Genomic DNA, 24112 nt, shown 5'->3' on the forward strand with positions numbered 1-24112 from the left:
TAAGTCTGTGAGTCTTTAGTCCTTAGTCCTCAGGGCTCACTTTGGGATTGGGCCAGTGTATCCTTGTCGTTGTGGCAATCCTACTCTTTATATGTTGATGATGCCCTGCTCATTTGCCTGGTGGCAGGCAAAAAGGTGTAGGAGGGCAAAATGAGAGAAGGGCTATGATTAGGGAATGCAGTGCAAACAAGACTGTGGACTAAATATGTAAATGAATGCCAAAACGATTTATTTATTTTTTCTCACTGGAGGGTGGCCCAGCTGGGGGGTCGAGGGTGCTCCTCTGTAGTGGTGACAGCTTGGTACTGGTCTGACCTGTGGAGGGACTGCTATGAAGACTCCACGGCTCTGGTGAACTGTGTAGACTTCAGAGTGCTGTGGACGGTCAAAAGTGGGTACCTTTAGGCCTGTAACAATTATTACATAATTGTCTAATTGACAATTGTTTTTTTTTACATAATCGCCGTTTCTTAGCTAAGCTCTTAAGGCCTATGACTGGTAATTTTTAGATATGCCAAACTGTAATTAAAATGTTCATAGCAACACAAATGACGAGGGGGGGATACAGTTACAGAAAAAAAGTTTTATGATAATAAAGAGGAGTGGTTTACTTCATAGGCTGTGTACTTGTGTTATTCTATTATCTGGGTCAAATAACGGTGATCTGACCAGAAAGATGTATCCTGGTATTCATTCTAAACTTTAATTTGTTTTAGAAAAGTAATAAATAAATACATATTTTTCAATTTGGTTGAAGAGACGATTATATTGTTATCGCAATTATTTCTGACGTAATTAATTGTACAGCAAAATTTGGAATTGTTACAGCTCTAGGTACATTCACAAATAATCACAGATTTCCTTTGAGTCTTTTTATACAGTGCTCATAAAATGTAAAATACATCAATGAATAAGTGAATGCATGACCCAGATGTGTGTTTGTCTGTTATCAGCATATATCCAGGCAGTCAGGGGGCTCCTGATGATTGGCCTTTGCCTTGGCTTCATTGGCACAGTGCTCACATGTTATGGGATTAAGTGCACACACACCGGTGGAGACCAGAGCAGTTACGACAGGATGTTAATAACAGCGTCTGCTTTCCACCTGGTTGGCTGTAAGTATGATTTGTTTGCATTCCCAAAGCCTCAGCTGTTGTGAAAGCAGCTTCTCAGAACATCACTGGTTCTTCTTGTTTTTTTCCCCCATGTGTCATCGGTGTTCCATTATGCAGGCGTATCAGACATGGCTGGTTACTGTTTATACATAAACAGAATGGTTGCAGCTTTTTTACACAGAAAAGCAGATCCATCGAAAATGAGGTAACACGTGGCCTTTGAATCACCCTCATTAACATGTAAATGTGAGTAAACACAAGCTATTAACCCATTTAACTGTTCTCTCCTCAGCTATGAAATTGGACTCCCCCTATACCTTGGCCTGGTGGGGAGTTTCCTCATTCTACTTGGCTGTACAGTTCACTGTGCAACTGTATGTAGAGTTAACCACCCAAGGTTTGTTAACTTACCATTCAACAAAAAAAAAAAAAATCTCCTTCCTACAGAGCCTGCAAATGTGAAACTATAGTAGTTACTATTTCCAAATTTTCCAGAAATCTGAAGTAGAGTAAATTTACCAAATACTCACTGATGTATACTGTTACTGTTGTTTCTGACTGGATACAATACTCTCACTCTCTGCAGCAGATACCCCATGGTTCCCATTTCCAGGGAAAAGTAGAAGAAAAATAACACATCTGTGGATTATCAAAAATGTCAAATGACCTCAGAAACGCTTCTCCCTAAAAGTTGGCTTTAGTTGTGGTTATGTAATGCTATAGATTCATTTCAATTGTCCAGTTCACCCGGCAATTAATCAATAAAGAATATCATTTATATACATGTATCATTATCTAAGATTTTTTTTTTGATAGAGATAGAAAAGAACAAGAAGAAGACATTTCTTTTGTCTGTGTATTACTTTTTTGGCAAACAAAAGCAATACATATTTGTTGATGCAAAAATGACGTAATCCTTCACCCCTTCTGCCTGAGTGTGGGGAACCTGAATGATGCTTACTAGGCAAAACCGTCTTAAAGATAAGGTGAGAAAACAACACTGGTGATCTGACACGTCAGCAATGACATATAAAGGAGAGCTCAGTCCAGTTTTCCACTGTGGGAAGTTGTTCAAACTTGGACAGTACTCTCTATATTTAATGCATCTTGAGAGTTTTTAATCTCTACTACTTGAGGACCAGCACTCACCATGAAGTATAGGATGGTGGTGATGTACGTGGAGATCGGCTGCTTCGTGACCTGCCTGTTTGGCTGGATCTTGGTGTGTTCCACCCTTCCCACAGAGTACTGGACTTTCTCCGAGGTGAGCGATGTTGTGCTGACCACCTCCAACTTCTACTCCAACCTGTGGAAGGACTGTGTGTCAGACACCACAGGGGTGTCCGACTGCAAGGAATACCCTTCCTTGCTGGCCCTTCCTGGTAGGATACTCAGAAAACTTCAAAATATCACAACAACATTACTTTAATTTTTTTTTATCAAGCTTAAAAACAGTTGAAAAGATTTAGGGACTGTAAAAGTATTACTGGGGTGGGAGAGGAGCTTATATATATGTGTGGATATATATATATATATATATATATATATAAAATAAAGTTTTATATATATATAAAATAAAGTTTTTTATATATATATATAAATAAAAATTTAGCACAAAAAGTAAGGAAATTTGTGTTTGGTAGATTATTTCTTTGTGGTAACAATGCTTTTTGGCAATAAATCTTATACCGTTGGAAAGCCTGTTTAGTTCCCTTTCAAAATGGTGCCCCATTTGAAAGGAACATGCATTTGTGGGATGAGCAGCAGCGCTGAGTATGTGGGTTACGACCATGAAAAATCTTCTCTGCCATTGCCCTTCACCGTCAGGCCCGTTTGCGCTGGTGTCGGCAACACGTGCACTGGAACCTGAACATGTGAAGGAACGTTATGTTCAGTGATGAGTCCAGATTCTGCCTACGGCAGTTGGATAGTAGGGTCAAAGTGAGGAGAAGGCACGGAGAACACTATGCTGATTGCTGCACTGATAGAGTAACACCTTTTGGTGAAGGCAGTGTGATGGTGTGGGGCGTCATCTCCCTCACTGGAAAAAACGAAGCTTGTCATCATTGGAGGCAATCTCAGTGCAGAGAGATATAGAGATGAGATTCTGCAACCAGTGGCAATCCCATATCTCCACAGTCTGGGACCGAGCTCTATCCTCCAAGATGACAACGCTCGCCCCCACAGGGCAGGATTTATCAGAGACTACCTCCAGAATGTGGGAGTGGAGAGGATGGAATGGCCTGCCAGCAGTCCTGACCTCAACCCCATTGAACACTTGTGGAATCAGCTTGGGCGTGCTGTTCGTGCCAGAGTGACCAACACAACCACGTTGGCTGACTTGCGACAAATGCTGGTTGAAGAATGGGATGCCATCCCACAGCAGTGTGTGACCAGGCTGGTGACCAGCATGAGGAGGAGGTGCCAGGCTGTTGCAGCTGTGTATGGTTCTTCCACACACTACTGAGGCTCCTGTTTGTGAAATGAATAAATTGTTAGATTGCCAATATGTCTTGTTTCTTCAAACTTCAATCATCTAATCCACCAAACGAGTCAATGGCAGAATAAGCTGTTTGGCATTGGCAGAGATGATTTAGCAATTTTTTTATGGGCGCAACCCACGCCAATACTCAGCACTGCTGCTCATCCCACAAATGCATGTTCCTTAAAAATGGGGCACCATTTGAAAGGGAACTAAACAGGCTTTCCAACGGTATAAGATTTATTGCCAAAAAGCATTGTTACCACAGAGAAATAATCTACCAAACACCTAAATTTCCTCACTTTTTGTCTAAGTTTATATGGACCCTCCCCTTGATTTAGGAAAAAAAACAATTTCCTCCAGTCCATTATTTCAAATTAATATATATTAATAATTTGCATACAGTATCTTAATTAATTTGGCTCCACTGAAAGGTTTTGCATTGACAACCATTTTCTGTTTAGATCACACTGCAGTAATAGATAGATATTCCTTTAGGTAAAGTGCTTTAAATGCACTAACAGTACATTTATTACTCATTTGGTTCATTTATTTGAAAAACTTTTAAGCAACATTTCTGTTTCACCGGTTTTCTTTCAGTGTTCCTACACGCCTGCAGAGGGCTCGCTGTCTGCGCCATTATCACTGGTTTCTTCGGAGGCGTCCTCACACTCATAGGGATGAAATGCACTAAAATAGGCGGATCAGAGATTGCCAATGTGAGGGTGACCTTTGCAGGTGGTATAACCTACCTGGTTTCAGGTAAAAAATATTTTTGTTGTTTTTGAGTTAACTTAAACTTGAAAATTATGCACTCAGGATGTTTAAAGTTATATATTTTGTGATAGGATTCTGTGGTATGATCACCTACTCATGGTGGGCCAACAAAGTCATAACAGAATTCTTGGATCCAAATTTTCTAGCACAGAAGTGAGTACTTTTGAAGGAGTATGTTTATTATTACAAGTTCCCTGGAAGTGATATTTAAAAAATAGGGATAAAAAAGTGCAGAAATACTAAGCATAACTCTTCAAAATACCTCAATACTTTCTGTTCAGATATGAACTTGGAGCTGCAATTTTCATTGGCTGGGGTGGCTCCATCCTTCTCCTCTCTGGAGGGACAGTGCTGTCTTACTTCTCTGGAAAAGGTCTAACATCAAGGTAAATATAAGACCTCTATATTTACTTAAATTGTTATATTGTCTCTGTAATCTTTATTTATGACCATGACTAGCTGTGTTGCTATCAAAGCCAACTTATTTCATTTTGTTTTTAAATGAGTAGAAAAATTTAGATGCATAACTTCACCATGTATTTCCTGTTTCATTAATATCAACAGTTCTGCAAAAAGCTCACATAGAGCAGCCACTTACACCTCTGCCCGGACCAGACGGACCTACATGCTGCCAGCTTCAGCGTCCAGAGTGACCCAGGTGCCGCCGTTGTTTTATGAAGGCCAAGCAAGCATAGCAACCAGTGCAACAAGGAAAGCCAGCGTCACCTTCAACAGGGACAGCTTCGTCTGAGCCAGAGGGGACTTCTGAGCTAGAAAAGTTACTTTAAAGATTTAAAAATCTACTCATGTCTACGACTGGTATCAATCTTCTAATCAAACTCATGGCAAGAAAGCACATAAGCATATTTACCAAAAAGTCGAACATTTCCTTTAATGAGGTTATGCACGACTGGAAATATAAATTCTGTTACTAAAGCAAAGCTAAGTAATCCAGATCCTGCAATCAGGCTATGTTGTTGTTTTTAAAAACTTTGTATTTATGGCTGTTTTTGTTTTTCATCAGGGAGAACATTTGATTCTTCCTATCTATCTGTCTGCTTTGTTCTTTTGAAACAGGCTGAAAGGTTCAGTACAAAGCAGAATCATTGCTCACAATGCACTCTCTTCCAGCTAGGTGGCATCACTGCATGTAATATGAATTAGTATTTGTTTACAAATCTGTTCAAAATGAAAAGTTCTCCATGCTTTTCTATGGTTGTGTCTTAGGTTGATTCCTTGTAGCCATTATTGATCATTCTCGTGACTTAGAGATCACCAGAGATACTATGAATACAAAACAATATTACCATCTTTTTTTGTTAATACGTTTTTTGTTGTTAAAACTTTTAATTTTAATTCAGCGTCCCTATGTTTCCTTTCCTTTGTTTTCTGTCAATTTTCATATAGAGTTGTTCTGCACCTGAACTTCTTCTAAGTCGCCTGAAGATGGCACTCAACATCAGACAATCCAACAAATGACAATGATGTTTTGTATACTTATTATCTATGGTGATCTATTAGTCACATTAGTGATCACTGGTCAACCTCAGATTTCATCCTGATAAATGTTAGATAGCTGAAAATGTTTGGGAAACAGAGCATGGAATGATGGGTTAAGGAAGCCAACGCTGCCAGAACAGGACACCGACACAGCTGTCACTTCCCATACAAAAACAGTTCTACAAATGAGCTTCATGGCCGAGACAGGCAGCCAGAATGAAGCACTGACATTGAGGATTTTATGTCTGCAGCGAGACAGTTACTTTTAATTGACTGTGTCACATGTGTAGGTGGTTGGCAGTGGTGGAGAAAGTATTCAAATGATTTACTTATACTTATTATATATACTAAAGTAGCCAAACCACACTATAAAAAATAATGCTCGTCACATTTTTGTACTTTAATGTTGTATTTGGTCGAGGTGAAGCTAATTTTAACTACTTCATGTACTGTTGAATAGATGTATCTTTTTTTTTTACTCTAACCTTGCTTTAAACAATAACTGCTTGTTTTGTTTTTATTTGTATGTAAAGCATATTTGAGGACTTTGAATAGTGCTACATAAGTCTTATTTATTATTATTATTATTAAATCAGAAAATTAACTAGTCACAGCTGTTAATCTGCCTTTATATTACAATCCTTTAGCCATGATCCCGAAACAAAGACACTGGAGGGAAGGACCAAAACATGAATGATGAGTGAATTATTGTATGTCACAAACAAAACAGGTACATTTCTTAATTTTTTTTTTCTTTTCTTTTAACATCAAATATAATTTTTGACATGAGGTCTGCAGAGCATTAGCTAACACGGACCTAATGTTAAAAATGATGTGATAAGAAGTCTTGCATGACTGGAAATGTGAATTATCTTATTAAACCAAGTGTGAAAACAATGATAATGTGACAAATTCGTAATAAATCAGTTTGGGTTATTCTGCTTGTGCCCAGATTGTTTCATGTAAAAATTAAGTTCAAGTATGTATTCCACAAAGAAATCTTTTATTGCTTGTATAAATATTTGCTATACAAAATCCCATCTCATTGCTTCATTTAACACATGAAGGCATTATAAAATTTGATGTACAAAATTTTACACAAACTACATACAGCATCTCATTTAGAGTGTGGGTTATAATTCAGTGAAACGAAAAAAAAAAAAAAAAAGACTATTTAGAGTTAAAAACTAAAAATAGTATAATCTAAGGCAAGCAAAGAATTGGCACAAGGCATTAGGTGAGACGGATCGATCAAAGCTGTAATCTAATTTATCTTTAACACATTTATTAGATGGTCTTCTTTTCTATACAAATGTGTGAATCCAAAGTCCCTTTGTTAAGTATTGCTCTCTCTGTCATAGCTTCCCTATAATAACGGTATGAAATATGGCATTTGGCATACGGCATGGACTGTAGGTGTCAGAAGAGTTGACTGAGGTCTTTTGTGTCTGTGCTTTGCGTAGAGCTACATCACCTGCTAAGCTGTAGTGTTTATTGTTATTTATTGCTAATGTCCTCCGAGTCGCTGATGTCACTGAGGGAGCACAGGCTGCTCTTTAGGGTGCTTCCTGTTCCCGCTTCAGTCAGACCTGCCGGGGCACAACACAGACAGCCGTGTTTACTCTACTGCTTTACAGACAGGACAAGTCTAAAATAATCACTGCAACTTATTATAAAACCGCATCTATATGTAATATCATTTTATTTAAACAGGGACAACGCACAGTTAAACATTAACTTTGTATAAGAACAAGGAGAGACACATTGTACCAGGTTGTAGCACAATTGCTATTTTCTGCCTGTAGTCCCTGGGCAGGTAGGGAAATCAATAAATATTCAATGCAAGTGGAGTACAAAACATCTGAATATGTACAATTTTACAAACACATTCCTATGTCCTGTGTCGGGAGAGTATTGCACTGATTTATGGCCGCAAAAGTAAAGGATGAATACTCCAACATGTCCTCCTATATTGAAGTTATTTCTGGAACTGACCTGATTTGGCACCCCTTCCTGTGGAGGTTCCCCAGACACTGGTGCTGGGTGAGTCCAGGCTCTTCCTCATTGGTCCAGAGCCCTGAGCTGGTTTCGACGTCTCCGGTTTGTCCTCTAAGGAGGAGACCACCCACTCACTGCTCTCCTCTAGATCTGTGTACTGTCACCACATACAGAAACATTAACAAACATTTAACCATGCAGTACGACCTGCACGAGGCTAACGCTTGTTTCCACTACATAATAATATCAAATGAGCTAGCAACTTTGTACACTGAAGTTATGCACTGAGGTTCCATCATAGAGTGAATCTCACTGTGAGTTCCTGAATCATGTCCTTCCTCTCTGGTAAGATGCTGACGCCCCCTGCTGGTTTCTCTATTGCTCTCTCTGCAAACTGCTTCTCCATTTTTCTGGCCAGGTCATTGATTTTGTTCTCTAGGAGAAACAGACAATTCATTAAATACACAAATGTGTTACGTTAACTCATTCATCCATTCATTACTACAGTTTCCATTACCAATTAATTATCTGATGATTTTTCAGATTTGAGATTTTTATAGACCATGAGGACAAACAAAATAATGACAATAATGACAAAATAAACGGTGCCTGGCAGGAATGAAGTGCAACATAAATTACTAACATTCTTCAAGAAGACACCTATTTTACATTTACATATCTGACATTACATATCTTTCGGGGATACTTTAGTTACTCAATTTAATGAAATAAGTTGGTTGTGTTTGTTGATGTTATAAAAGTCTTTTCACTGAAAACAGCTGAAAATTATGCTGTGAGAACCAAAACAGTAAAGTTGTCGACTGGACAGCTAAACAAGAAGCTGAAACTCACTATAAAGCTCTGTAAAGCCGAGGGGAGCTGCAGATTCAGGTGATAATTCTCTGTAGGTACATCACCAGCAGCAACCCCTTTCACATTGTCACACTTTGTTCCATTGTCATTTCACTCATTAATAAAAACATTGATTATAGGAATGTTGCTGGCCAGATTCTGGCAAATATCAAACAGGAAAATTAATTGAACTCCACATCTTCCCTGAAAAACCCTGGCTACCTCTCTTCAGCTTAGCATCATTGGTAAAGTTGTTTACTTTCTGAATTCTGGAAAACCAGGCCAAACATACCATCAAATGGAAAACAAAACAAAACCTGGCCACGGGTCGAGACTGACAGACAAATATAGTTAAATAAGTCAATCTTGTTGGTCAACATGAACTCGTATATCATCTCAAAATTTGTCTGTTTATGACGTTGAATGACACTAAAGACTTTTTAAAGATTTACTGGAACTCTGGATGCATACACTACTTGTGTGACTAACCTGAGCTAAAATATCTAATCTAATATCAACAGGAAAATCTAATTTTTCTATATTTACTAATCAGGACAAACATCGCAAACTACCCTTTGCACCATTATCAAATGCAACCATTTTATGACTGCATAGAGGCAAATTATTTTGACGTATGCTTTGAACTGGAAGTTTGGAGAATGGAAATGTACCTATGCCAAAGTTTCTCTTATCCACGTTGCCGTTCTGGTCTTTGTAAGTCTGGAGACGCTTTGGGTCGATCTCCTGCAGCTCGCTGACCTCGGACCACTCCTCCTCATCACTCTCTATCTTTGTGACTGTAGTCCTGGTCACGCCGCCCACTGGCCCCCTGGCCTGCTGGGGGTTGGAGGAGAATGAGTGGCTGGCTGGAGCCGGCCTAGCCTGTACCGGACTGGCTTTGCTTGCTCTGATTTGGACCTGGTTTAGTCTGGGCTGTGGTGATTTGCCCCTGTGGTGTTTTTGGCGCTGTTCCTCCTCCATGTCTGTGTCCTCTTCTTCAGATTCTTCATCTGAACTGAAAGGAGGGGTCCTCAAGAATCACAGAAACAGTTTTTTTTACTTATTATTCAACATTTGTTTTTCTTAAAGCTATATAAAATATTAACTATTTAAGATTTTGTCAGACCTAATTTGTAACCAGCACACGGTAACAAATGTTATCTATACACTTTTATTATATTATATATATTTACTGTATATTATTTTATTTACAAAAAAAACCCATTATTTTTTACTCTGTTGCAGCCTGTTGTGTTCAGCGTCACAAAGGTTTGATTCTAAGTTTGAGTGTTAACAATAACTAGCTAGTTTCACACTAAACTCACCGCTTTGTTGCTCATACTAAGTCAACTTCAATCAAAACACTGTTGCAGAGCTGTATGACATATGAATATAGTCACTTCATATGTTGCATCATTAAGTCATCATTTGATCTTGGCAAAAGCATTTTGCTGAAGTCAACACCTTAACAAATCCAACTAACGGTTACTGAGTGTGCATGCCAGCGTCATTTTAAATAAAAAGGAATGTAGTCTGTGCTCCTGCTGTAAATATCAAAAAGCTCTATCTTAACTTGTTTCTAACTTGTTTGGTGCAACCTCAGATGCAGCTGCTTCTCTTATCCACTTTGTTGCCAAATACAAAAATGGTTTTGGGTGACTGTGTTAAGGTTTTGGTAGCTTTTACATCTTTAGTATGTCAGGGCTTCTCAAGTCAAGACAAAGGACACTAAGTTATGAGGTGTTTTCCATTTTAAGATTATTTTGTTGTCGTTAGTGACGTTGAATATACAGTTGTAGTGTAACCGAACGTAGAACGGATCACGGATTCCAGGGTTTGGCACGCATGTGAAACGGGATAATTGCAAAGTTGAACGTTCATGATCAGTGTGAAATATTTTTACTGCCGCTGTTACGTGACCAGTGCGCAGCAGAGCTGCGGAGTCGCCTCTTCAGCTTGTTCAAGTCCCAGTGAGTCGGGACAATGCTGATAAAGCAGTGGAAAGTGTGGTTACAGTTTTCAAAAACGTTCGTTGCAATATAAAATGGCGTGCCGAAAATAGTGGCAGTGTGGTAACACTTCCTCTGAGACACGCACAACAGCGTTCTCTATGCCCTGGTGACAGATTGACAGGCTGGAGGTTATAGGGACAAGTTTGGGAGGGGAATGGGAGATAAGGAGGGGATTTGTTTTGTGTGGTGTGTAAAATGTTGTAATGTAAATAGGAATAATAGGTTTGGACTTGTTTTTACAACTGAAATACATTTTTTGTTATTACTGAATGAGTAGGCTACCTAAAAAAGGTATCAATGGGTAGCAGTACCAAATTCCAGATACTGGTATCGGTACAAATGTTGAACAGGAAAACAGAGTACTCAACTTGAATGCATGTTGCTTAAAAGCTATAAGTGAGTTGATTAACTGGAATTGTTGGGTCTTTGTAAATTATTGTAGTTGTGTATCTGTAGTACAGATACACAACTGTAGCGTCTCGAGATAACTCTTGTTATGATTTGATACTATAAATAAAATTGAATTGAATTGAAATTAAATGTTATTTTGTAATTGCCAATTGTTCCGGACCTTGAAAAAAATCAGATGCGGACCTTTGAGTAATAAGTTTGAGAGCCCCTGGTATATGTAATGTATTCTCATTCAATCCTTGTAATTTGATTATCAGGACACATGTTAACACCAATGAGACATTTATGGAGAATGACAATAAACCACTTCATTTTATACACAGTTTGTTCTTTACTTGGATGCGAAGGTCCTCAGAGCGGCCTTGGGTGTAGATGTCTTGGGTTGGGTGGTGGCCTTGATCCTTGGTGCCGGCTGGGGGGTCTTGGGTTGTTTGACTGCAGGTCCAGACACCACCTGGGTCGCTCTGGAGGGCAGGCTACTGGATCGAGGGCGGATCTGCAACACTGCACGCAGAAAAGAACAGATAATATACACAATTAGCGGATCAGTCACTGACTGTGTCAGAGCTTAAATCAGCTGATGTGGCGGCAAACAAGCTTTCCCAGATTAGACGCATAGTGTTGGATGCACATGTGGTCAGAACCAATTACAAGCCGCTAATGCAAAAGTGGATGACAAGCTAGCACAAAGTAAAGCATACAGTGTGGTTATTATTGGCCTGTGGGCAGAGTAAGAACTAAGCGAGACAATCTCATATGCTAAGAGGCTTTTTGATGACTCACCTTGAACCGATTGTCTGGATCTGGCCTGTGACTCAGGAGCAGGGTCACTGCCTCTCCTCTGACCGCCCAGCTTCTGCTCCACAGTGCTGGTTATCTCCTCCCGATGGCGCCAGTACTCGGGCATCCCCTTTGCAATGCTCTGCCGCTTCAAATGCACCCTGGCCAGGATGGAGGCGAGCTCTTTGTCCTTCAGACCACTCTGATCCTGAGGAGAGGTAGAGGACATTATGAGCAATAGTTACAAAACAGGTTCAGTAAAAGAACATCTAAGAGTATTTTCTTTCTGTATGTTGTACAATGGTTCTCACTCCTAAATTCCACCAGGCTTTGCACTGCAGTATATATAATAATACAATAAACAATAGCTGCCACTCAAGACAGTCGTCCCAGAAGTATGCGTGAAGCGGCTCTCTCTAAAAATATGCACCAGGTATATTTTTGATGCTCCTGGTGTGGTATGACGCATGGCGGCTGATGGAACAAAACTGGAATGCGGGGCATCTGCGCCTGGTGGAATTTCAGGGTTAGGCTTCCTGAACCTTACTTGAAAGTGTGAACTTACAGGCTTGACTCCCAGGTTCTCCAGCTTCTCAATAACAGCCTGCTCAAGATCTGGACGCATCTCTTTCTTGATGTTGGGGTTCCTTTTTAGAGCACTGGTGGTCATCCTGTGCTTCTTCTCTGGTACAGGCTCGGCCTTCTTCTCCACTGGCCTCCTCTCAGAGAAGCTGCTTGAGTCTGTAAAAGAAATCTCACGTAAATCAGCCACGTATGGATAATTAGGCTCCAATTACAGGCAGAGGCATAAAGAAGAAAAAAGAGCATGCATTTGCCAACTTTCACAGCAAGCTCCATGCCAAATGTTTAGTTGGGTAGATGGATGTGACTGCAGTTGGGCAGGCAGAAGAGGAGAATGCCTACAAGTTTATTTGCGACAAGATGACGGATTGATGAAATGATCAGCAATGCTGACATGGCAGGCATCAACGAATGTCAACAATCAGCTTGCTTTCCAAAAGGTGTGGACAGAGATGACCTCAGTCCCGACACAGACTGATGCATCCATGCAGACAGCATGCAGTCGACCGGCTCTGTTGGTTTTATTTCCTGTTTTACCTTTCTCCTCCTCTGACAGCTCCTGTATAGGATCCAGCTTAGGAGCAGAGACTGGCTCCTCTAATTGGACAGCACATGAGGTCAATGGTCATTGAAAGTCAGGGAGTCAGGGAGTCAGAGAAAATATGTGTTAAAAAGAGAGGAGGGGTACTAATGTGGTGACAGCACTGTTTTATTCAGTTTGCTATCTGAAATGTAAATCCTTCATGCATGAAAGCACATGCTCAGCCTCTGTTGGGGTGACAATGTTTTTATATTCTTATTTCCTTATGACAGCTGGCCTTTTACTAACTTACCAAGTACAACTCTTTTTGGTTTAGGCTCTGGAGCTGGTGCACTGGCGATGACTGAAAAACAAGAGAATGCGATGAATGTATTAAGATCATACACGCAGTTTCCTTCAGTGAAAAACGTTGCTGATGAAAACATAACAAGGAAAATCCATACCTGGTACTTCCACTATTTTGGTGGGTGGATTTGAGGAATAATTCCTTATCTGGTGAAAGAAAAATGAGGACTTGTTATATCTGGTCATTTGTTGTCAGTGGATCAATATAAAAAATGTCAGGGAGGAATGGAACAAGAAGCAGCAGCCGGTGTAAGCTTTTAGATGAAGAGTTGACAGTGTGTACCTCTAACAAACTCCTTTCACCGTTCCCTGCATTTGTGTGGAAAACTACCCTTGCTGTGTTACACCAGGAAATCAGATTGCGGTTCATGGCATGATGGAAATAGACCAATTATTGACTGACTTGTTTATTGTTGTATTTCTATATTTTTTTGAAAACTAGCTGCTCAAAGTGTGTCTGTTGCCCCCAGAACTCTGGAACCTGTAGTTTTAAACCACACTTGTTGTTACCACTAGTAACCATGGGGAAATATGGAACGATTCCAGGAAAAGCATCAGCTTCCTGTGCACTGTGGTTCCTGTCAAATGTACAGTATCATCATGTCTCAATACAACACAATCTGAGCCCATGAAGCAAATACAGGATATCCTCAACAAGGGCTGACCCTCTGCCTCACTTCCTCTCCAGACATAATCACACTGGGCGGTGATGGCTGTGTGAGTGGGAGTCAGTGCTAACCTGCTCCCTCTGAGCCCGGATGGTTTGCTCCTTCTCCTGCAGCCTCCTGCTCATCTCCTGCTGCAGCCTGTGGCTGCTCTCCTGGTGCTCCGACACAGACAACTGCATTCTGCTCAACTCGTTCAGCAACTGGAAGATGACAGGAAGAAGATGCATTTTCCAGCTTCCAACACATTTCTAACTAAACCTTGTTAAATATTTCACTTATAGAGTACTAGTTTTAATGGCATTATATGACAAATAATAAAACATATAGAGATGTTACTGATACCAGTATCGGAAAAACCTATTTATATACGAATTTAGCCTACTTTAAAAGTAGTTTGTTCTTTTTCCATTATGACTGACTGTCAAACTGGATCATAAAAGAAAGATCTATGGCATTCATCGTTTGCTTCACAAAAAGTCAGGCCGTACAACGAAAGATAGAAATCATATCACATCCATACAGGGATAGTAGTATAGAGATGTTAAAACATAATACAATATATGACACCATGGTATTGGATCAGTACTTGTATCGGAAAGCAAAAAATGGTATCGGAACATCTCTAAAAACATACCTGATTCTTTTCAGACTCGTGTTGGGCCTTTATTTCCTGCAGCCTGGATCCCCACTTTTTGTCCTAGAAGAGAATATTTTTTGTAATTAAAATAACTTAATTCACTTTTAGGTTTGAAAACAATATCTCCCCTCTACACTAACCTGTTTCTTCATTTGATGTTCCAGCTTTTGCATGGCTTGTATCTGCATCTCTCTGTAGTTGTCCAGATCTCTCTCGGGCTGCGAGTGAACAGGGCTGGCTGGTTTTTCATGCCTGGCTGTCTGATTCTGATTTGCTTCCTTTGAATAAAAATACATGTGAAATAGTTCAAAAAAAGAGGTATGGATAGAAGATATCCCAAAGACCAAATGAATATGAAATATAAAGAAGCTGCTAATGGGATTATCCAAGTATCATTTTCATACATTGAGAGCTTGAACATTTCGGGTGTAAAGAAACTCCATCTCCCTGCGCATGCCATCCCTGCTGTCTTCTATCTTTCTGTCCATGCGTGCCATCTCCTCAGCCTTAAAACGGTCCAATTCTCTCAGCAGGTCCCTGTGCATGGACTGCTGCTCTTTTTCCTGGAATCACAACAAAATAGAAAAAGCTCAGTCACTACAAACCCACAAATGATTGGTATAAAAGTAGAAACTTAAATATTCTTTCAAAAGTTTTATTTTTAGGGTTACTCAAAATCAGGTGTGTAACCAACAGCCCAACGATATTTAGTTTGCCATCATATATGACAAAAGATATAACAACTAATCAATTCACTGACCAATCGTTTCAGCTCTGTCACAATGGTCTGGTTGTCCTACCTGAGCTGTTTTGGCTTGCAAGTCCTGTTGCTGCTGAACAATCTGCTCCTTCAGACTGTTGATCTCCAATTTAAGGCTTTCAATCTGAGATTTCTTCTCACTGTCTGACCGCAACTCTGGAATAATGTAAGAGAAAAAAACAATATATTGTATATAATGATACAATGCGAAGGAACCGGCAAAGACTTGCTAATTTTGGACCCTGGGTATAGCCCTACAAGACTCCATCCTTAAATGCTGTAATGTGTCTTCCGGGTAAGTGATTTATCTGACTCCTACCTTTAATATAGTATTATCACTCACTCTCTCTCTCTCTTTGTCCCTCTTCTAAACTGCTCAGCAAACCTTCATGACTGGCCAACTTACCAATCTCATACTCGTCAGGGTGGCGGCGCTGCATGTGATTCTGGAGAAACGAGGAATTGAGGAAGGATTTATCACAATGTGGACACTAAAAGAAACAAACACAATACAGGCATTAATATATCGCCCTGTGCATTTTTGAAAATGGGAATAAATCTCAAGCAACAAACACTGGGGTAACACTGAAAGGACAGTTTAGATGAAGTATCAGTGAGCTGTTGGTCTGAATTTGATGCTGATACGACATTTTCAGTAACATATGTTTAACATTGCTCCTTGAACTTCAACAACTGGTTCACAAATCAACAGGCAATCACTTAAGTCAGGGTTATGTCCGAAATCCCTCTCTATTTAGGGCACAACACCCTGCAACTAAAGAAAACACACACTAATAGACAAAACACAAGCAGATGAAGAAAAGATCACCAACTCAACACATGCACGGCATTTAGAAAAAAACACAGACACATCGAGAAACACAATGATCAGTTTGACAACCCATAACCGGCATAACAATAGTAGCAAATATAGAAAAAGAAAACAAGTACAGAAATGATGATGTTGTGTTTATTTGCTAATTGTTTCTGTATTTGGTTGTGTTTTTATAGTTGCATTTTGTTATGCTGCACAGAGGTTTGAAAATGTGAACTGTATTATTCAAATGGATGGATAGTACTGTTCAAGTCACAGTGAGTCAGTGTAGTTAGGCTGCAATTAACACTTATTTCTATGATCTATTGATCTGCAGATTTTCTTAATTATTCGATTAATCGTTTGGTCTTCAAAACGTCACAAACATCCATCACAGTTCCCATGAAAACTGCACTTCAATGACAGACAAGGAAAGGCCGCAAAGCTTCACAGAGGAGAGTGAACTGTTAATCATCAACTAATTGTTTCGGCTCTAATATAAAGCACACTGCCTTTTTCATTTTTGTGTCTGAATTTTCAGCGTGAAATGTATGCACTATATTTTGCGGTCAAAAATTCAGAGAATGAAACAAAAAAAGTAGTGTCTATAGTATGTACACTACTTTCTGCTAACAATCCCACAATGCAATGCGTCACATTTCATAGTCCAAAATCTCGTAAACTACTGGGGGCCTATTATATGGGGAGTAGTAAATGAGTTTTCAGACTAAGCCCAGTTTGACGCTGAGATTACGCTCCAAACAGGAGCGTCTGCTGAGTTCAGGCATGTGTTTTTCAAACAGACACATAGCGTGAGTGATGTTGATTTGCTCCCTGCTGCAGGCGTCACTACACTTCAGCTCACTAACACTTAACAACTAGACTAGATGATGTCTATGCTACACACACACACACACACACACACACACACACGCTACATTTAACTCTGCCGCTCATTGTGCCTGTGACTTCATTCAATGTTAAACCTGCTGCTACTGATATCTTGTCACAACATACGGCTGCCAAGATTCAAAGGCTGCCACATGACACAGAGAAGAAGTGTGCCGCTACAATGAATAAGTCTAAGTGATGCAATTAAATTAAATGTTTGGAATAACTGAAAATTGCGAGTGGAATTAAGTTAGTCTTTAAGTGAGAGCCCTGTGTGTGTGTGTATTTGTTAGAGACGTGGAGCCATGGCAAGCAACAAATGCCAAAGGTCCTCAAAAAGACACAAACCTCTCTATCAATTATTGAGCCACCTCTGTTAGCTGAGCTTCTGGCGCACACCTAGCAACCACATGCTGTCATGACACACTATATCTGTTGCCTTGGCAACCGCTTGGTTAGGTCAGCTGCAGCCATACACTTGAAGAACAGAGGGAGATTTTTTGATTTGGGGTATAAATAACCTAAAAAGGTAAGTGAGCTACCTAACAGAGACAATATTTACAGGCAGAGGGATCCAACAGATAAACCAAGAGTATGTAAAACACGCACGTCTTCAACAATACTAAAGAGGACAGAATGCTCTACAAGGACATATGAGGGTGGGGGAAGTGGGAGTCTGCCGGTCATCTTGATGACTGCTGCCGTTGTCACCCTTTTGTAAGTGGATTGAAAAAACGTATTGCTGCCAATGACACCATCTGTTCTGCAGCTAAATCCTATTCTTCCAGTCTCAAAACAGAGCTTATTATAACCACACCAAAAAGGCAGCCACAGCAGGTTTTTTACAGTGCATAACAACCATTTTAGGAGCAATATATTGTCAGGCTCTGATACAAGCCTTCAACCAATTTCCTTTTTTTCCTCCAAAACCTGGTGTGAAATGCACAAAGCCGGAGCTGTGAATAGATCTTGGGAACGATGACAGTGTTGGGGCCCCTAAGGAGGAGGAACGAAGGGGGTGGGGGTGGGGGGGTGATGAAGCTAGCTGTCGGCTTGCCAAACATATGTGAGATGCAAATGGTAACTGATACCCACAGAGTGTGAGCGTTTAGCGTATCAGCGGTACCTTGTGGCTGCTGCTGATTCGTGGCGTGAGCATGGACTGCTGGGTGCGAATAACCCTCCTCCTCTGCTTGAGCTCGGCGGTCAGTGTCTTCACCTTCTCATCCTGCTTCTTCTGCTGAGCCAGCAGCTGCTCGCGGTCCCTGTCAGCGGCCGCCAGCCGCTCCTCCACCGCACGCAGGTTGAGGGTGAGAAATTCCTGGCAGTGGAGGAGCCACTCCACTGTGAGCTGGGCCAGCTGCAAGAGCTTGACCAGAGCTGGGTCCACAGGGCACTGGCACCGCTGACATCGCTCCCCGTCCAAGCTGCAGAATGTAACACTGCTGATGTGCTCCTGCAGGGCGTCCACATCCAGCTGGCTCACCACCAGGTCTATGTCCACAGCGTTAATTCGCCGCCAGTCCACGCTCTCCCTGCGCGGACGGAACTTGAAAGGAAGGATGGTGGGGGCTCCGCTGGATGGAGTCATGCTGGATGAAGGTACAGAGTGCTGGCTGAGTGGGGAATTCAGGAGGGATGGGACCCCTGCTGATGAGTGGGTCCCCTGGGTGTCACTGGTGTAGGGGTAGTATGCTCCGTTGTGAAATGGCTGAAACAAAGACCACAGAGATGTTTTAAATCCGCATTTACACTGTGCAAATTTCAACAATTCACATTTAGCATAAAATATACACGCTACACAATCACAGGAAGAGAGAGAAAGATAGAAAAAAAGACAGTCAGCAGCATCTGCTTTGAGGTAAAACAACAGAGCACAGATTCCACCACTGTCGATGCAATCTCCATCTACCTATTACGCTGTTGCTGTCCTGATGCAGCTGTGCTCTCCTTACCATCTTCGACTGATTATGCCTTTACGGAGAGAAAGAAATCGAAGACCCGTTGTTCCTCTCCGGTTCCGCCCCCTTGCAGGCAGCTCGACGCGACAACGCCGAGGCTGGGCGTCCGCCACGTTACCATGGAGACAGAGACTAACGTCCCTGGAGAGAGAAATGTTATCAAAACACTGCATGCAATCAGCAAATGTTTCCCTACAGTGTGTGGGAGATGGACTAGCTAGCTACGTCCTGTGGGAAAGACAGCAATGTATCTTAAAGTCGCCCACTCGACTTAAGCAAACCAATAAAACGCAACCTAATTTACCTGCAAATGAGCACGAGGAGGTTAAGCGAAAATGGTTTCCTTGCTAACAGCAAATAGCGCTAACGGTAATTTCTTGGCATCACGTTTCCGACAACAATCACTTCATGTTGGGGCAGGCTTTTTATACCCTTGCTTGACCTAAACCTAAACAATGGCACACATGCTTGAACTTGTCTAAGCAACGGTTAAGATGTCGTTTTAGGTACAAAACATTTCACAAACTGTCAGTCAAGTAATGATAGTTACGTTAACGTTTTTTCAAACCTCTTACGTTAACGTTACTTGCATGGCTAGCTAACGGACATTTTTTAGTGAACGTGTTGGGCAAAACTTTAAACAACGTAACTACAACTGTATTATATATCACCAACAATTGTGAATTTTAAATGTTGTAAAATACTGCAGGACTTCATTAAAACAACTTACCGGAGGGTTTGTGTTACTAATTCACAGCCTTTGGATAAGTTTTCTAGCAACGGGACCCCAGGCGATTTCAGGGTGACGTAGCTGCTGGTCTCCACATTCCTAAATCCCTGCTTAAAAAAAAAAAAAAAAAAAAAAAAAGACCGCCATAAAGCTAACTGCAATGATGAAATGAACTTCCGGTAATTACCTTCAAATTAAAACGTTGATGAATAACTGAAAAAAAATAAAACCTCTTTTTAGGGTAGGGTTATTTCCCTGGCAAATGACTGCAGATGAAAATGTATCAATGAATCTGGCACATACAGACATGCAATGTTTCTAAAAAATACAATTTAATTTAGATCTGTAAATACCTCTTAGTAATACAGCTTAGATCAGGGGTCACCAACACGGTGCCCGCGGGCACCAGGTAGCCCCCAAGGACCACATGAGTAGCCCTCAGGCCTGTTCTAAAAATGAAAATTGAATATTGATATTATCTGTTTCCCACCTTGTTAAGTCATTGTTGATAATTATTGATAATGAGAAATAATTAATGCGATCAGTGTCTTCACGTAGATGACAGTCATTAATCATTAATAATCATATATAACTAAAGGCAAACTGAGAAAATTTGTTATTTCAGAAGAGTGTATCAAACTGGTAGCCCTTCGTATGACTTGGTACCCATGAAGTAGCTCTCAGTTTCAAAAAGGTTGGTGACCTTAGATCATAGCCAAAGGGGAAAACATGTTTTATGACATTTACACATGTTCTATGGGGCAATTAAATGCATTGCTTTACCCTTTTTCAAATCTGTCGTATGTCATTTGACATTTTGCATATATGATATGTTTTGTATCAATAAATTATATATTTCTATATCTATAAATTGGATTTGGGATATGTATATACTGTGGTTCTTTCAAATTATTTTTTCATACTTTGCATTGATACAGTATGTTACAATGCCATCTATGCCATGATACAGCCATTTATATTCCCTTTTTAAATCTGGTTTTTAATCATGTTTTCTCCTGAAATGACAAAATTCCATCAGGGTACAGTTTGATCTTATTTTTGAAGCACATCTACCACTCTGAAAAGGAAAAGTCAATTTCAATGTAATGCATGAAGGGCCGAACCATTACTTTGAGGGCAATGATCCTCATTTCCGGTGGTATTGTGGCGACTTGACGCAGCTCGCAGTGAGGAGGGGGAAGGGAGAAACACGCTGGGCTTTGAAACGGGGAGTCTGAATTAAAACAGGGATGAGGGAGTCGGGGTTGTAGACGGCCCCCACTTCAGTTGACGGAAACCGATAAAACATGATTAAAACGTTGAAAGCAGAGTAGCCCTACATGTTTAGATACTGATTTAACCACCGATACAGCCCGAGTGATGCAAGTGAAGATTTCTCGAAAACTTTGCGACAGTAGGCGCGCTGGTCTTGTGTATAGGCCTCCCCCTTCTGGTCGAAATAACCTGCTGCTGGGAAATCGGTTGATGAAGGTTACTTTTTGCTTCATCACATCTGTATAATCTAATAGGCTAATAGTAACATCGTTTGGTTTGATTTTGCTAGCAAACTGCAGCTGCTAGCCCCAATACCACCTAACCCCTGTGATGACAGCACTGCTTTAACAATGGCAGAGGTGAAAACTAGCCTACTGACCCTTCCAAAAAAGAAAGAGAAAGTACGAAATAGTTCTCTATCACAAGTAAAAGTCCTGAATTCAAAATCATTCTTAAGCAAAAGCAAAAATACAGAGGTTTTATCATATGCAGCCTACTTAAAGTCTAAAAGTAAACGTTTTAAAAAGCCCACAACTAGGTTCCCAACGTAAGGGTCTGGCCCCTCCAACGGGTCACAAGGTAACCTTGGGGGGACATAATACGATTAATGACATAGAAAGTTCTGTTTCACAAATGCATTTAATTAAAAACACTTTTATGGGCGCCCGGATAGCTCAGTTGGTAGAGCGGGTGCCCATATATAAAGGGTTTACTCCTCAACGCAGCGGGCCCAGGTTCAACTCTGGCCCTTTGCTGCATGTAATTCCCCCCCCCTCTCTCTCTCCCCTTTCATTTCTTCAGCTGTCCTGTCAATAAAGGCCTAAAAATGCCCAAAAATAATCTTTAAAACACTTATGTAACATAATGTTTATTTTTATAATGGATACTTTGGCCTCTCTTGGGTCTCAAACAATTATTGTGATGAAACCATTTGAGAAGTTTAGAGGGGATTGTCTCTTTGGTGGAACTGCTAACAACTCAGAGACATCTGAAACACGACAAGGAGCCCCAACTAGACATTGCTTTTTTTGTAAGGGGCCCAAGAAGGTTGGCAACCTTTGAAAAAAATGCATTGTACTTTTTAAGTTTTTATTATAAAAAAGTACAATATTTCCATCCTTCCATGACTGTGGCAGCCACCCTAACATGTACACTATTTCACCAATGGAGGTCAGTAGAGATCTGATCAGAGCTCTTTAGCCGCTGTGGCTTTATTGTGAAGGAGTGATGGCGATTCCTCCCTCCTGTCTTCCCCTCTGTGTCAGAGGAAATGCTGCCTACTGCTGCTGTGATGGAGAGCAGCTGCAGGAGCCGACACAGTCCCGGCTTTAATGGGGAGCAACGCTCAGCAGGGTGGATCCACACACACTTGTCCATGCACGTACACTGCCTGTATTCACAGAACAGTCTTAAATTGTTCCTTGGATGTTTCTTTTTAAGCATAACATTAAAGAATGATTCACATTCAGGACAATGCAGGTGCTGGTTCAGCACTAAAACAAAGCGAGACAAAGTGTGAAGCTGGGTAGAGAGCGTTTTTTTTATTTTTTTTTTATCACACATTCTGTCAAGAATCAACATGCATTGGCACGTCCCACCGTGTTGAACTCTCCATCAGAGTCCCACTCCTGGAAGAGGCTGAATGTGTGCCATTTCCCTGGCCAGTCCCCAGACAGCTTCAGTCGAGTCCTGATAAATAGAGATTTTAATTCCTCTGGACAGGGCCTGTGACTGTCAGGATAGCCTGGGGCGGGCAGGGGAGGCTGTGTCCGGGTAAAGACAGGCAGCTCTCACCAGTGGCATCACAATGAGGCGGTGAAGTTCAGCTCTAGGACAAGATGCTGATGTTCTCCTTTCTGGAACCAAATCCTAGTTAGACTCTAGTTTTATGTTCTCCTTCCTAGATGCTCCTACACTCACTGTAGCCTCAAGGCCAGAGTTATGATGTTTACTTGAAAATAAAATCCACACTTTTTGATAAGAGTTTACCAGAGCGAGAGACACACACGCGGGCAGGGAAGTTGCGGCGTTGCATTAGTCATGCAGTAAAAAAGGAGCAGGGTGTGTGGAGGAAGAGGAGCGGACCTCTTGAGATGAGTAAGCACAGCCCTACACTCAATTTACGGCTTGATTTATGAGTTCATTTCCTGTGCGAAGTTCTCAGCGGGGGTGAGGTGGTATATCTTTCCCACTATAGGTAGCAGTAGCTCCACTTCCCAATCCCCCATGAGACCCACTCTCACCACTCTGGGTCTTAGTGGGACTATAAATAATGGCCACAGTAAGAAGTACACATTGAACACAGAGAGGAGAGGATGCCGAAGCATCTTTATTCATGAAGGAGGATCTTATCTTCCCCTGCAGTGGACGAGATGGATTCAGACCCCTCTGCATACTGAAATGCTGTGTACAGATATCCTTATTGCGTTTCTGCTCTCAACATAAGCATCTGGAGATATTTTGATTATCAAAAGGTGAAAAGAAACCTTTGATACAGTTGTTTTCTGTCCGTGTGCGTGTGTGCTCATGCAATTTATAAATCAGGGAGGGATGCATTCAAATATAGTGACTATCTTTCAAAACAGTTAAAGGAGATGCAGCTCGCGAGGAGGGGTGCAGAGTGAAACGCCACAGCGACACAGGAACAACAACAACTTTCTCGATGGTGCTTAAATGATTCTGTGTGGAGAAAAACTATGGAAGATTTAAAATGGCTAAATTCTAAAAAATCTAACCAAATGTTGAAGTGACATACACACTGTGACATTTATTTCAGTGTTAAGTATGCATTTACCGTGTCCCAACTAAATGAAAAACATGGTAAAAGGACAATTATTTAGCCTGTTGTCTTTAATAACTAAATTAATTGTTTATTATTGCACATGCATTTTTCATGCCACATTCAAATCAAATCACAACACAGAAAACAAAGTGAAGAGCTGTATTGTGTTCTGGTCTAAATGCAAAGCATTGTCACTCAT

At 40.8% G+C, this 24112-nt stretch overlaps 2 protein-coding genes across 7 annotated transcripts; one reads left to right on the plus strand and one right to left on the minus strand.

Moving 5' to 3' along the window:
- Window positions 1-2048: 2048 nt before the first annotated feature.
- si:ch211-181l5.2 (claudin-10) lies at window positions 2049-5469 on the plus strand. The gene is made up of 5 exons (XM_035998660.1): window positions 2049-2497; window positions 4198-4359; window positions 4446-4527; window positions 4656-4760; window positions 4939-5469. Exons 1-5 carry the CDS (start codon window positions 2266-2268, stop codon window positions 5123-5125), a joined length of 768 nt encoding a protein of 255 aa, XP_035854553.1. The 5' UTR covers window positions 2049-2265; the 3' UTR covers window positions 5126-5469.
- Window positions 5470-6667: 1198 nt separating this feature from the next.
- Window positions 6668-20015, minus strand: dzip1 (DAZ interacting zinc finger protein 1). 6 transcript variants are annotated; one of them, XM_035998655.1, is made up of 19 exons: window positions 19857-20015; window positions 19121-19267; window positions 18292-18876; window positions 15867-15951; window positions 15501-15616; window positions 15105-15263; window positions 14841-14978; window positions 14698-14760; window positions 14135-14263; window positions 13494-13542; window positions 13343-13393; window positions 13047-13106; window positions 12493-12668; window positions 11931-12135; window positions 11483-11651; window positions 9396-9754; window positions 8186-8307; window positions 7870-8029; window positions 6668-7463 (listed from the first exon to the last, which is right to left on the minus strand). In XM_035998655.1, the coding sequence occupies exons 2-19, from the start codon at window positions 19121-19123 to the stop codon at window positions 7372-7374; spliced, it is 2721 nt and encodes a 906-aa protein (XP_035854548.1). In that variant the 5' UTR covers window positions 19124-19267; window positions 19857-20015; the 3' UTR covers window positions 6668-7371. The 6 variants fall into 6 exon arrangements, with proteins under 6 accessions (XP_035854548.1, XP_035854551.1, XP_035854549.1 ...); XM_035998658.1 differs by having other exon boundaries at window positions 19078-19267; XM_035998656.1 differs by having other exon boundaries at window positions 15867-15906; window positions 19121-19258; window positions 19857-19997.
- Window positions 20016-24112: the final 4097 nt, after the last annotated feature.

The sequence above is a fragment of the Sander lucioperca genome, chromosome 24, assembly GCF_008315115.2.
Source record: "Sander lucioperca isolate FBNREF2018 chromosome 24, SLUC_FBN_1.2, whole genome shotgun sequence".
NCBI lineage: Eukaryota > Metazoa > Chordata > Actinopteri > Perciformes > Percidae > Sander > Sander lucioperca.

What these genes read in the sequence shown, in the direction of transcription:
- si:ch211-181l5.2 (XM_035998660.1), top strand. Translation starts at nt 2,266, where the DNA reads ATGAAGTATAGGATGGTGGTGATGTACGTGGAGATCGGCTGCTTCGTG. An exon ending in CCAAATTTTCTAGCACAGAA is followed by an intron (nt 4,528 to 4,655) that starts GTGAGTACTTTT and finishes CTTTCTGTTCAG; the next exon opens with ATATGAACTTGGAGCTGCAA. An exon ending in GGAAAAGGTCTAACATCAAG is followed by an intron (nt 4,761 to 4,938) that starts GTAAATATAAGA and finishes TAATATCAACAG; the next exon opens with TTCTGCAAAAAGCTCACATA.
- dzip1 (XM_035998655.1), bottom strand. An exon ending in TGCAAGCCAAAACAGCTCAG is followed by an intron (nt 15,264 to 15,500) that starts GTAGGACAACCA and finishes TTGTGATTCCAG; the next exon opens with GAAAAAGAGCAGCAGTCCAT. An exon ending in CTGAGGACCTTCGCATCCAA is followed by an intron (nt 9,755 to 11,482) that starts GTAAAGAACAAA and finishes GTGATTCTTGAG; the next exon opens with GACCCCTCCTTTCAGTTCAG.